The sequence below is a fragment of the Habropoda laboriosa genome, unplaced genomic scaffold, assembly GCF_001263275.1.
Source record: "Habropoda laboriosa isolate 0110345459 unplaced genomic scaffold, ASM126327v1 scaffold176, whole genome shotgun sequence".
In the NCBI taxonomy this organism is placed as follows: domain Eukaryota; kingdom Metazoa; phylum Arthropoda; class Insecta; order Hymenoptera; family Apidae; genus Habropoda; species Habropoda laboriosa.
In genome coordinates this window covers 338,724-352,651 of record NW_017100321.1, presented here as the reverse complement: position 1 = coordinate 352,651, position 13,928 = coordinate 338,724, and the positions used below count along the sequence as shown (strand labels likewise).

At 35.9% G+C, this 13,928-nt stretch overlaps 3 protein-coding genes across 4 annotated transcripts; all 3 read right to left on the bottom strand.

Moving 5' to 3' along the window:
• Positions 1 to 967: 967 nt before the first annotated feature.
• On the bottom strand, positions 968 to 3,577 carry LOC108574276. The gene is made up of 3 exons (XM_017936836.1): positions 3,278 to 3,577; positions 2,236 to 2,592; positions 968 to 1,735 (listed from the first exon to the last, which is right to left on the bottom strand). The coding sequence occupies exons 1-3, from the start codon at positions 3,293 to 3,295 to the stop codon at positions 1,418 to 1,420; spliced, it is 693 nt and encodes a 230-aa protein (XP_017792325.1). The 5' UTR covers positions 3,296 to 3,577; the 3' UTR covers positions 968 to 1,417.
• A 2,175-nt stretch (positions 3,578 to 5,752) lies between these two features.
• Positions 5,753 to 8,703, bottom strand: LOC108574289. 2 transcript variants are annotated; one of them, XM_017936854.1, is made up of 6 exons: positions 8,607 to 8,703; positions 7,777 to 8,031; positions 7,408 to 7,566; positions 6,676 to 7,068; positions 6,135 to 6,309; positions 5,753 to 5,986 (listed from the first exon to the last, which is right to left on the bottom strand). In XM_017936854.1, the coding sequence occupies exons 1-6, from the start codon at positions 8,619 to 8,621 to the stop codon at positions 5,949 to 5,951; spliced, it is 1,035 nt and encodes a 344-aa protein (XP_017792343.1). In that variant the 5' UTR covers positions 8,622 to 8,703; the 3' UTR covers positions 5,753 to 5,948. The 2 variants fall into 2 exon arrangements, with proteins under 2 accessions (XP_017792343.1, XP_017792342.1); XM_017936853.1 differs by having other exon boundaries at positions 5,753 to 6,309.
• A 2,077-nt stretch (positions 8,704 to 10,780) lies between these two features.
• Positions 10,781 to 12,293, bottom strand: LOC108574346. Its single transcript, XM_017936920.1, has 2 exons — positions 12,088 to 12,293; positions 10,781 to 11,933 (listed from the first exon to the last, which is right to left on the bottom strand). Exons 1-2 carry the CDS (start codon positions 12,088 to 12,090, stop codon positions 11,565 to 11,567), a joined length of 372 nt encoding a protein of 123 aa, XP_017792409.1. The 5' UTR covers positions 12,091 to 12,293; the 3' UTR covers positions 10,781 to 11,564.
• Positions 12,294 to 13,928: the final 1,635 nt, after the last annotated feature.

Genomic DNA, 13,928 nt, shown 5'->3' with positions numbered 1-13,928 from the left:
CCTTCGTTAATTGTCTTAATTTCTTATGGTCGTTCTTACGAAAGTAAACATCCTCCAGAACGAATGCGATAGTCATAAGGATAGACACACCGGCGAAGATCGCCCACATGATCAGCTCTCCTGTGACCTAAGTGAATTTTTTATTTTATTTTTTTTGTTTAAGATTTTAAGATTAACTTCACTGTATTTAAATTGAAAATTTCAATTTATATAAAACGACGAGAAAGCTCACTTCCACGATGGATTTTAGAATGATCTTTAAACGATCTCTGCCGGAAACCCATTGCCAGATTATATACGGTAGAAGAATAATTAAGAGTATTGCATCCAGCAGGTGTAGCAAGATCAAAGATATTGTGTGAAGAAGTGCCAATTTCTTACGAGATCTTTGTCTAAAATTACGTACTTATTTCATCATTGTTATTAATTTCATGAATTTTATAATATTGCATAAATCGTCAGGTACCTGTCTTCTATTTTTTCATTATTTTCCTTCTTTACAATTACCTCGTTTGTACTACTACTATTGTCCACTTGGCTTTTAGTGGCTATGGGTATAACCAATTTCTTTTTGTTGCACATGTCGAACGATATCGTATAATATTTTCTGAAAAATGATCCTCTTTTATTTGTATTCACGAGGTATAGGAAATACCAAGAAATTTGAGAGTAATGTATCTCATTTTAGATTTATCAAGTGAGAAAAATTGGACGTCTCAAACATAGTCGATTTGAACATAGAAGACAGGTCATCGCCATCTCTCATCTGTTTCCATGCAATTTCAATCGACGAGGTGAACAAAATGTAGGTATAGAACGGAAAGAATTCAACAGGTCTGTCGAATTCATCTGTCGATAAAATCTCATTTATTTCTTTCACAAATAAATAAAATAAAGTGCTTTAACTCAGAGGGTAAAACATTACAACATATTTTATAGTTTTAGTGAAAAAAATTTTATTGTTCTTCCTTCACGATCACAATCTTTGGACATGTGCCCTTTCAATAATAAACGATTAAATTATACTGACCATGTGCATACAAACTCGTAACACACGTAGTAAAATAAAGCGTACTTAATTTCAGAATTACATCTCTAACGGTATTAATCGAATCTCGAACGTCTTACTCATACGCTAATACTATTTGGTATTTTCTCTTTTCACTGTCATCGACCGCGATTACCGACACTTTCGATTATCGTAGCAAGTCATTGTCAGCGGCAGCGTATACCGTTTTCTTCTTTTATGGCACAAAAGCGACGCTGACTCAATCGGTTAATTATTATGATAATTAGTCGCCTCCAAGGACCCATCGCAATGCAAACACTACGTCCATCGATTTCTTGTTTGCATGCTATCGTAAAACTGTATTGCACGCCACGAGATGTAACTTGGCGAACACTGGAGGAAATGTTTTCAGAAAATTAGTCGATGATCGTAGAAAGGTTTTTGATTAGATTGAAAACCGTGTAACTGATTTCTTGCCCTGTGCTGCCGCTTTGCCACCTGTTGCCTATAGACAAAGAGAGGTCTGAAGACTTTGGCATCTTGGGCTTCTAAATCTTCCAAATCGTTGGTAGGTTCATCTTGTTTTGGCACTGTTTCTATGGATCTGGTTAGTCTGGTGTGTGAATTGACTGGAGCTTGATGTCTAAACGAGGGTATTGGAGGTTCTACTCTCACAATTTCACCATTCATGTGGAGATTCTCTTTGGACTTCCCGTAGACCTTGATCTGGAATAGAACGAATAATTCAATTATTTTTAAATTAAATTTTAAGGTTATATTGCGTATTTCCATATGTCGCACTCGACGTTATTCTACGTTGTTGCGCATGCGCATATGAGTTCATTGAACCTAACCAAATGTAACTGAAATTTACAGTACATTCTTACCAAATAAAACTGTATTTTGCGTTCGAGGGTGTTTTTATGTGCGTCACCCAATAACCAGTTTAAACTTTTTATTTAGTTTTATAACATTTAGTGTTCCTTTTTAAATTGCAAACATACCGATACCACATTTTCTTGGCTAAAGGTCGAGGTTACTTTCCCGCATTATTAGGTTATTCAAACTTAAATAAGATCAGAGTCTATGAAACATTTCTTTGTCAATGTTTGCAAATGTTGCACAGTAATGAAGTTAATAGAAAAAATATGAGCGAACCATACGGAATGCGATAACACGAAACAGGTAAAAATAAAGAAAGTATATTGCATTGCATTTTTACATACCGAACGAGCAACCCTCGACGCATCGTTAATGCCTTCCATCACTTCTTTTCTTGTCATCTTCTCTATGTGACCATTATTAGCCAAATTCATCTTCTGCAGACCGTATGCTCGAACTCCAGGAAGGTCCTCCTCGGAATTAATGTGAATCTTCTCCACTTTTCCATCGAATCCATGCTGATTTTCTATGTGCACTCTCCTGGTACGACTGTTTCCTCGGAATTTTCTTGGAAGTCTGACCGGTATCTCATCCACATTGCTCGATCCTGACGCAGTAGAATCAGATCGTTCTAAAGAAGACTCTGCGTGGAACGATCTTTCTGCAGCGTTCACATCGAACGATGCTATCAAGCAAAGAACCTGCAGGAATTTTTCAAAGGAAAAAATTAATTAAAAGAACAAAAAAAAAGGTGTATCTTCTTAATTATTTTTTAATTATATAGTTTAAAAACGTATTTTGCGGTTTTTAGATAATCCTTATCGAACGTGGAAATAATTATCGACTTCCTTTTGCGTTTTCAGTTACATAAACCACACTGTTTTCAACATTCTGATAAACAATCGTTGCTGATACACGCATAATTTTTTCTTCATGCAAGATCAATAGTTCAAATACTTATAGACAATGGTGTATGTACATATATATACAAATTTTCCATATAACATTTTGTTGAAGCACTCTCTACAATAATCTTTACAAATTCGTCCATAGAATAGAAACCAACTTGGAACATTGAACAACATCCCAAAATTAACATCTCCACTTCTACTTTAATATATGCACGTTCAATCTACAAATCACAATAATCCTTGGATAATCCTAACAGGTTCACTGAACCACATATGACTCAGGACAGTTTCAATTCGTCCAGGTACACACAGAAAAATCTACGTTTCAATTGTTATGAAAATAATTAAATTAACAGTGTTATTTAAATTTAAGAAATGTCTCCTGAGAAAGGCGAGGTAATTTGTGATTTAAATTAACTTTGTATTTGTACTTCGTGGACAGCAAAATTGTTAATATTAAGAATTTTCTTCTCACCACTAGTACAGTCCGCATGGCGCGTGAAGTTCACTCTTGCAGGATGCTGAAGCCAGAAAAGCAGTTTCCGTTTATAGCGGCACTTAGATCGCGATTGAGGGAGTAGATTGACGGAGCATCGGTTATATACGTGGCGCGTTCACGATCTCGAGGAACATAATCAAGCTGACACGTTCTACGTTTCACAGAGAGAGAGAAGATGTAGCTGAAGCTTCCAGTTTAGAAGTGAGTCACCTTCGCGGGTGATCCTCGAGGGAAAAGGAAGGGAAAGATGGTCCTGTTTACTTCTTTCTTCGACGAGAAAGCTCGAGTATTGCGTATCTTCTGTTATATCGTCGAAGACCTCTCTTCCTCGACCTCTGATTCCACGTAATTTGATAGCAATATCGTTTGCAGCTTCTTCCATTTTTATCTCTATCGAAATCTTTCTTTGTTGTGTAACATTGCGACGTTACTTTGAAACATGCGAATGTTTGGAAATTTGAAAGAAACTGTAAGGTAATTACATTTTTATTTCAAGCTGCAGAATTTGCCTTTTACATTTAGTCCATATAGATTTCTAAGTTTAGATAGATTGAACGAATATCAGAATATACAGGGTGGTTCAAAAATATGTTAACACTTATATGGAAGTAATCTTCAAACAGAAAGATATTTAAAAAAATTTGTTTGCATCTGAATCCTTAACAACTGCAGCTCAATTTTTCACTATATCGTTTTCATCGACTATACTTGTGCAATTTTCATCCCTCTTTTGTCATTGTTCCAGAAATACCAGAAAAATTAAACCCTCATTTTACACCTTGAAAACTTCGCGGTATTCCATTTATTCTGCGCATTAGCGTTCAGAGTTTCATCGGGATATTTCCTGGACCAGTTAGTCGACATTTTTCCAAGGTGTTAAACGTACACTCAGCGGATTGTGAAACATTTGCATACACCCTCCGCTCGACATATCCGATGAATGGATTGAGGAACAAGTGAATGACTAAGTATCTTGCCTGCAGGCATTAACGATGTCGCGTTAATTGAGGTCTACGATGAGCCTATCGAGATTCATTCGTAGAATAACTAGTTTGTTGATGTTCGTGGAATAACTATGCAACCGTTATAAACACGTTCATCTGCGAATAAATCTGTTCAGTTCAGTGAAGAGGAAATGACACAAATTCGGTCAGAAATTCCTCGAAAATTCTTGTGAATTATTTAGTATTAAGAAATATTTTATTCACGTCCGACGATTTTAATGAACAGTTTCTGTTTATCAGATTTATTATTGAATTTCTTCGAAGTGACATCAACTTTCTTAAAGAAACACGCGAGTTTATAATAAAAGTATGTCGGAAATGACACGCGTGATTTTCTTCTTTTTCTTTTTCATTGAATATCCAGATGCTCCGGAATTCTCAAAAATTACGCGGAATTATCATTTATTATTGATACTTTATACGCGTTCCACAATTGGAATTAACAGTTCTTGTTTATCACGCCACGAATTTCTTCGAAGTGAGATCAATCCTCTCGAAGAAACACGCGAGTTTATAATGAAAGTTTTTTAATTAAAGATCGAGGTCAAATGCCAGCGTTCGAAATTATCGCGAATTTCTTCATCATGTCAGTAATTCTACGTAATGTCCGAAGCGAAGAATGACGTTCGTACGGTTCTCATGTAAGGATCGATGTTTCAGGAGGGATTTATAGGTTGATTTGAGGATTGAGCCGCGTGAAAAGGTCGACGCAGTCAGGCTCTTCCTCGAGGAAATAAACGTTGTCCGGAAATAGAGTCGACGCCATTGAGGTCCTCATTCCTTGTCAACCTTGTCATCGTTTATAATGTTTTAATCATCTTGACAACCTTAAGACAGCTTCAACGCGTTTTCACATGTTTTTACATGTACGCGCTGTCGATTGCCGTCGTGTCGCACCTTCTATTAATGTTCAACACGAAAAACAAACATTGTCGTTCAGTTTCTTTCTTGGAATTTTTTTTTTATTCAAAAACGATCCACATTTTCTTTAAATCCACGATAAAAACTGTTTCTTCTCATTCTTCGTTATTCGTTTGAAAAAGTTTTTCAAATATTATAAAAATAATACAAAGAAATATAAATACAAGTGTACAGGCTGTTTCACTTGTAACGAGTATTTAAAAACTCGCTTCTATTGAAAGTGAGAAAAAATAACTGAGAGCAGTTTATATGGTTTAAGAATGTGCATCAAGATCGTAATTATTGTAATTATTCTTTGGAAAGTTTTTTTTTGTTTATCATCATTAGACGCACATTCTTAAACCATATAAACTCTCCTGCTGATATATTTCTTCTCACTTTTAAACAGCAGCAGAAGTAACATAAACGTTCATTGTCAAATGAAACATCCTGTATAAAAGCAACATTCTAAGATTCTCTAAGAAGAAATATTCAAAAGTTCAACGCGCAATTCTATCACACAACGAAAATATCTCTTCTTCTCCCTCATCATCGGTTCACCTGTGATCATTAAACGAAAACTCGTTATGAAACGAAACAAATATTTATTGCCAATAAAAGCGTCTAGTATGTGTATAATCATGGCGCATAGGCGGACACAGTTACACAACGAACGCGTTACACCAAAATGTCTTCCGTTCTCGTTTATCCAAGCGTAAATTCCCCCTCTTCGTCCTTTCAAGCTAATCCTCCTCGTTTCTAATAATCGTCGTATCGAGGTCTGTAAACATAAGCGCGTCTCGGATAATAATCGCCGTAGCTACCGTATCGTCGATTGTTTTCGTCATTGTATCTAGACCGCTGCTGCGTTTCCTGTCGGTATCTAAACAGTGGCCTAAATATAACGTCTTCAGCAACGTCCATGTCACCTGTTTCTCCCGAGTAATCCGTCTGGTCGTTGTCCTTTAAAGATGGCACGAACACATCCCATTGCGAGACCATCACCGGCGTCAGAAATATGTCTTCCGTGTAGCTCGGTGGCTCGCGGTCCGTGAACAGAGAGGCTGGAACGGTTCCTTGTGTCGGCGATGAGACAATAGCAGGCTGAAAGGAGTAAAAGAATTCTTTTATTATTTGTGACATGTGATATAGCGAGTATTTTTATTTCTTCAGTCTTTTTTTTCTCTTTTTTGTAGATAGTTGTGCTGGAATTCTTTCAATTTTCATCTCTTTCTTTTTACAAATAATGTAATATAGGCATATTCCTTTATTATGTTTCAGTATCTTTAAGATCTCTTCTATCTCAATCTTTTTGTCCATATCTTTGCTTTCCAATTTTTCAACATTTCTTTGAACTTTTTTCTACTTCTTTATTTTCATTTCTTTTAAAATACCGAAGAACATCTACACTGTACACATTCTAATATTCCTCTTTCTATAATGCTTTTATTTTTTTGTTTTTTATTTTACCTCCGACGGCGTGGACGACGTCCAATAATCAGTATTTACTGTCAACGAGCTCTTGTCCACGTAATCCTGCGCCTTCTTCTGGATCTTCTCGCTGTTGTCCTTCAAAAATTGAACCTGATTGTTCAGAGCACCGTTGTTCACCTGATTGGGTAAAATCGCCACGATTGGGCTGTTCACCTTGCCCTTTTTAGCGTTAGAAGGATCGATGACCGCTACAATAGGAACTGCCACCTTCTTCGAAGCAGAAGTGTCCTCCGGTATCGCTGAGCCGGAATTAATAATCTTGTCTTTCAGGAATTCAGTTTCGCTTTTGCGTTTCTCATTCGATAATGTCGATTCCTTTGCCATTTTATTTCCTTCACTTTTACTTTCTTCTGATCCACTTTCGCCTTCCTGGAAATCGAAGAAAATAAGAAATTGTTTTTTTCTCTTCTTTTTTCTAATTATTGTTAATAAGAAACTAGCAAACTGATCGGTAATTTCTTCTTTCTTTTCGAAAAATTGTTGGATTTACAAAAGAGTAACATTGATTCGTGTAAAATTTCGCAGAGGAATTGATTTTTCGCGGTACAATGTTTAATATCGACAAAGATATAAATAATTAATCGATGAATTTATCTAAACACAAGATCGACGTTCTCTCGCGTGATCAGTTTGACACGCTCAACCGTGTATTCTCTATCAAGAATGAAGATCTGATTGGAATGTTCACGTTGAATTATTATACATTACCTCTGGCGCGTATTCACTTGCGTCGTCTTCGAAGAATGCTTGATTTTCTAACGTGGAGGTCTCTTGAGCCTGTGCTTGCTTCGTCTCCGTAATATTCTTTCGTACGTCTTCCAAGTTTTCGGTGGGAACGACCAGAATGTGCTCACGTTTTGAGAGCACCTTAAACGAAAATTAATCAATCATTTTTTTATAAATAAAATTTTCAATAAATCCCACGTGAATATATTTCAAGGACTAATTTTGAAAGTTAATCTTTTCCAATTACACCGCTCAATTCACGTAGTAATTTTATTAAAATTAATAAAATCAAGTATGGTAATTTTATTTAAATTAAAATTGTATTTTCTTCTTTTCTTTTTTAGTACAAACCAAATTTGGATTAGTGGCTGGCATTATGAAGACATTCTTCTTAACAACCAGTCCATTCAAAGATCCATTACTGGCTGCATGATGCACAGCATCTTGGACAACTGGATCCTGAACGACTGCAGCTATGGTTTCATTTCTATCTTGTGGAGTCGGTGGTAACAAACCCTCCACGTCTTCAGGAGTCAGCGGTTTCCCCATTGAAATCTCTCCGAAAAATATCGGGATTAAGAAAACAGCTAATTGAAACGTGACACTCTGAAAAAGAAACGTAACGTGTCATGCTTAAAATGAAGAAAAAGTAGAACAATGAAAAATTGCAATTTTTCTGAGATCGTGAGAAATTTTTCAAGAAAAATTGAGAAACTATATTTACGAATGTGTACACTGAATTCTGAGATTATTACGCAATATTGCAAGGTGTACTTTTAAATATAGCACTTGACAACAGTAATATTAACACCTCTCTTGAAGTTTCCATGACTTAATTAACAATGAAATGAAAGATAATTGAAATGAAAAAAATGTAGAAGTAATACTTTTAAATGAAAAGAAATATTTAAAATTAACGAAGAAATTGGAAGTAATTGAAATGAAAAAAAAGAAAAAGGTAATATTTTTAAATGTACCACTTGAAAAACGTTAGTATTAACACATGTTTCAAATTCTGCATTGTTTAATTAACAATAAAATTAAAGATTACATCAATATGAAAATTAACATAAGAAATATCTTCACTTGAATAAGTACTGCGCAATATTTTAAATTTCAATAATTATACGATGTTTATATACTTCAATTTTAACGTTAACATTCAGACCCCCCCGTGATACCATTTTGTGCTTCATTTTTTTTCGTCCTGAACGTCTCCTGAGGATTTTCCTCCACGTCTCTTGAATTTTCTTCTTTTCGACCAAAACTTGAGTAATGCCTTTTCGACTCTGACTAGCAATAACGGTCCGTTCATGTTTTATACCAGGTATCGAAAGAATTATCGTTGTCCTGCTAACAGACGTGAGTATCAACCTTGCGGTACATCACTTTGGCCACAACTGCACCTTGAACCTGTCTCCTCGGCTTTAATTTCTCGTTTGCTCGTTCTTGATTCACGACCTTAATCTCTGTTAACGAAAAACTAATCCTGGTGTTCACTTTACCAGCGGAGTAAAAATCTAGTAAGTTATAATAATGAATATTAATGTATATCAAATTTATTATAGTCACAGTTGCATGAAACGTTTTGTAAAATTATAAAAAAAAAAATTTTTTTACGTTAAATTTATCAAAGTTCAGAAGTACAGAAATACTTTATTATTCATTTTAATAAAGATTTGATAAGTGGAAGATGTTGAAATCTCACGAAAGAAGAAAATAGCGTAATTTCTTCCTTATTGACCACCATGACTATAGACATCTGTTGTGGAGAATCTAAACAGCTAATAGTCGAGCAATTTACACTCAACGGGATTGCAACGTGTTAAGCCGAAGCTTATTAGACGCAGAATCTATAATTAAATTTTAATATTAATTCAGGTATTACAGTACTCTCTTATATTTTATTAAAAATTTTGTTTAGTGGTCCAGTATACTTTATTCAATCATTATGAAATAATGAAACACCATCAAATGATCGAACGTTGAAGAGAATTAGCTTCGTGTAGTGGGCTCCATTTTTATTTGTTTTGTATATGTATTTTTGCATGTAATAGAATTCTGGCTATGTAAACATCTTTGTGGATCATCGGAATTCTTCCGACACTAATTTCGCAGTTGGTACGTCGTTAACAATATTTAAATGTTTAGCGATCGATTTAGCGGTAGCTTCAATATTAGCCAGCTATAAAAGAGGGAACACCACTTTCTGTGCTGTTAGTTCACCATTGCCATCTGGACAGCTCGTATCGTGACCGAATTTATTGAACAAATATTGACACCGATTTTAAGCCTCTTCAACAGTAACAACAGAACAAAATGGAACATTCTGTCTATCTCTTCAGTTTAATCCTCTTATTGAAGGTTCCTCAACAGCTTGAATGCAGCGTTTTAGAGACGAGGATACTTTCAACGCTATCTACAACTTCTAATGTCTCTAATGTAAACACGAATATTAATAATTCTCAATTAGTAAAAAGTTACAATGAAAAGATATATGATACTTCTAAACATGAATCAAGTTTAATGAATTCTAAAGCTAAAACAACTTCAGAATCTTTAATAAGTGAGTCATTAAAAATGAATAGTAAAAGTTCCATTGATGAAGAATTAGAAGACACTACAGAGAGTCCTAAAAATGGCATAGATGAAGAAGATAGTCAGCAAATAATCAGAATACTTAAAAAATCAATTCAGAATTCTGTACCAGAGCATTGGAACCGTGTTAGAAGAGATGATGAAGAAGGAACAAAAGACACAGAACCATCAAATTCAGATGAACCTCCAGAACCTTCTGGCTCTAGTCAAGGAATAATTATGGAAGATTCATCCCAAAATAATGATGGTGAGACCATAGAAGAAGAAACAGAAGATGCATCAAATACACAATCCAATGAAGAATCCAGTCAGCTTGATCCTGTAGAAATAAGTTCCATGGATATGGAAGTCCGAGAAGAAAGGAGTGCAAAACTCTCTAAGGAAACTCTGGAAAAATCTGAGGATAGGAATAGATTGTACTCTAATTGGTATCATGAGCCATCCTTTGACAAGAGATACTGGTCCAGCTATGAGAGACAATCTCATCATAAGTTTATAAAGATTCCCATATTCCCTGGTAAATAGAATCTTTGTAGCAGTTGTAGCTATGTGACTAATACTTGTTTGCAATAAACGTATTTATAAAAAGGACAAAAAAATTCATTGAGACATATGTACATTATTAAAACAATTTTATTAGTCAATATTATTTAGAGGTATACATAAAAAACGTATCACAAAAATGGTTCATTAATAACATCATAGTATATTTATGACTATACTGTTTTAAATAGACACATTTGTAATGTTTGCTTTGGTGGGTAGCTTTCTCTTAAGTACTAGAGTTCTATTTTACAATACCAGTTCACTCTTTCACACAATATTATAAACTAGAATCTTAGCTTACAGAAAAAAAAAAATAGTACAAACTTTGTACCCTATCATATAAAATATACAATTGAACATTTGACTAACTCATTAAATATCAGGATTGTTCTGGTTTTGCTGCAAGAATTACGTTACCGTTTGTTACGTGAACTATTTGCTCGTCCAATTAGCAGCCCTACTATTTGTACTCGTTTACTAACGAGCACGCAAGGTGGCGCAGCCTACGCGAAGACGAATTCACTTCCGTCTTCAATGACCTTCTCCGTCCTCGTGTCGGCTGCGGTAGTTTTTCCAACGCAGAAAATTGTCTGTAGGTTTTTAGAAGATTCTACTGTGTTTGTTAGTGTTCAGTTCATCTTCAAAAATTGAACGGTAGAGAAATTTTCTTCCAGTGATTTCCATTTTAAGTGGACTACTTTCAGATTCTTGGATTCTCTTTTTTAAGCCTTAATTTTCATCAGACTCCTTTCAATTCGGTTTTCCCTTACTTCGAATATCCCATTCTTAGTCAATTTTACTTTCCACTTAAACGTAGCTAATTCTGTCTTATTTCTCATCAGATTCCCCCGAGTCCATCGAAAGAATCTTAAATCCCCAATAAATATCCGATTACGAATCGTGGAATGCGAATCGTACGCGCCTCTTTGGTTTCCAAATCGTTGTCCTTTCGATCGTCAGGTTGTCAACGACATAACCAGTCCCATTAATATGACTCAGAAGGGGCTTCTACGGCGATATGCTTCCCTGACCCGCTGCTTGTATGCCAATTGCTGTCGATAGACGAACAGTGGTCGAAGAGCATAAGTGCCAGCTGCGGTTTCGAGGTCCTCTTGGTCATTCTCCTTCACCTCCCGTTTCTCAATCAAACCGCTATTGACATCCTCCTCTAGTCTGTCCAATTTGCTCAACAGAAGCCCATATATGATTGGAGATGAGCCATACTGTCCTTTGTTCTCCAATCCAGTCGATTCTTGGAAAAGAATTGGAATTCCAACGACTGGGCTGGGGTTATCCTCCAGTTTAACCGGAAGTGCGGCGCTATAGCCGAAGAGGGCTACGAGAAAAGCAACTACGATGGTTTTCTGAAAAGAGAAATATGTAATTTTTAAATTTTTGTCGTTTTATCTACATTTGGAAAAAAAGTAGTTCTTTCTAGTAAAATTCTAAATTGGATACTTTAAAAGTTTTTACATTTTTTATGTTAACCAAATAATCTACACTTGAACATGGTCTTACCATTTTGTTATTTTAATTTAGAAGTCTCCCTCGAATTTCAGAATCACTCTTCCAATCTTCAAAACTCAGCTACCCTCTCAAGGATTGTGCTTGATGAATTCACTCAAAAATTATCACTCAACAAAAAAGTAAAATGTTAAGAAAACTGTCGAACGAATCTAAACAGCGTCTGGTCAGTTAAAAATCCACTAGATCTGTCTGAAACAACTCCGTGGCAGGTTTGTGTCCGGACAACGCATCCTTGCGGCATTTATATGAAACAATGACGTCAAACGGGAGCACGCTAATGGTACAGTGACGTTTCGTCGCAAGTGATAACTGACCTGGTAAACTAGAATAGGTGATGCATCCTCGAGATGTTGTTTTTTTCACCAGGCAAGAGAATCGAACGGGGGGTGAAACATGACGTGGGCCAACAACCGTGCTCGCGTCAATCCTGATCAAACATCGGGCATATTCTTCGTCGTTAGGTCCCCTCCACCGAACTATCGAAACCAACGATGTTTGATGTTCGATTAACAACGATTATGTTCGAGGTATGATTCACCTTCGTATTTTCGCAGAAACTGATACGCGTTGTCACCGAAACATTACACAACGAACCACTGGAACCTCGTGTTTGAACAATATTTTGTTTAGTATACGGATGTTAGCGTCGTTTATACGTTCAAGGTGGTCGTTCACTGGATTGGGATTTTACGAGTCTTCGGTGGAGTCGTAAACGTGATGGATGGTACATGGTAAACGGATTGTTTTCGAACGACTACTCTCTACCGAGGCGTCAGTTTGACCGGTTGAAACTGGAATAAATAGGAATTTTGTGATTTACGGTATTGTAATACTTTAAATATTGGAATGTTATAATTTAACTTTTTGATCGATAGGATAGACTCGACTGTTTGCTGAGTTAAAAAATGATCGAATTCAATGCTACAGTGCTTCAGAATTAATTGTAAAACAATTGATTAATCTTTGAACCGTTCAATACCTATTCTTTTGAATTTTACGTAAAGATAAATGTAATAAATAATTTCTGTGACTAGTCAGAAAGAATTTTCTGTACAAACGAGTGGAAATAGTTGCGATTCTATCCTACGATACAGTCAAAGGTTAAGAATTCCAATAATGAAGTAAATTTCAGAGGAAACCGTTCCACTCAAGGTATCGAGGATCGATTCATCGCGTTCGTTCTTCATCGATCGATGAGGAAACAGAACGTTTCATAGATTGGGAGTTAGGATGAATCTCAAGAGAGCTTCGTGCATCGTCAGATTAGAAAACGTCGAATCAAGTGTTGCTTCTGTTGTACCAAACAAATCGATTTATTGTTTTCCTCAGTTAAGCATTCATCGTGTCGAATAAATAGCCTTCCGCTTCTCTAGGGCCTTGTTCCGTGGTGTGTTTCTCTGTGTTTGTCCTCCGTGAGTTTACGCAATGGCATATGTTTGTGTGTGTCTGTATATATAAAAAAAAAAGAAATTCGAGGAACGAAAAACCGTATCTTTCGGGTGTTCTGTGTGTGTGTGTAATTTTCTTTTTATTGGTTAATACGCGATTTGCTCGCGTAATTCGTTTAAGATTTTATTTTATTTTTTATATATTTTTTTAGATCGCAGGTTCGGCTTCCTCGTGCACGGTTTCGCTGCTTTCGGTAGTAGTTTCGCTTTTAGATCTGAAAGAAATCACCAGATGAGGGTATTTCGTGGCTGCTGGGAAGACAAGTACGAGAATATTAAACAAGCGCAAGGCAAAACGGATTAGTATAGACACGTCGGTTAAAGAACGCGTGGATCATGTTAGAATTGTTAGTATAGTCGGGGCCGATCGATTCGGATTTTACT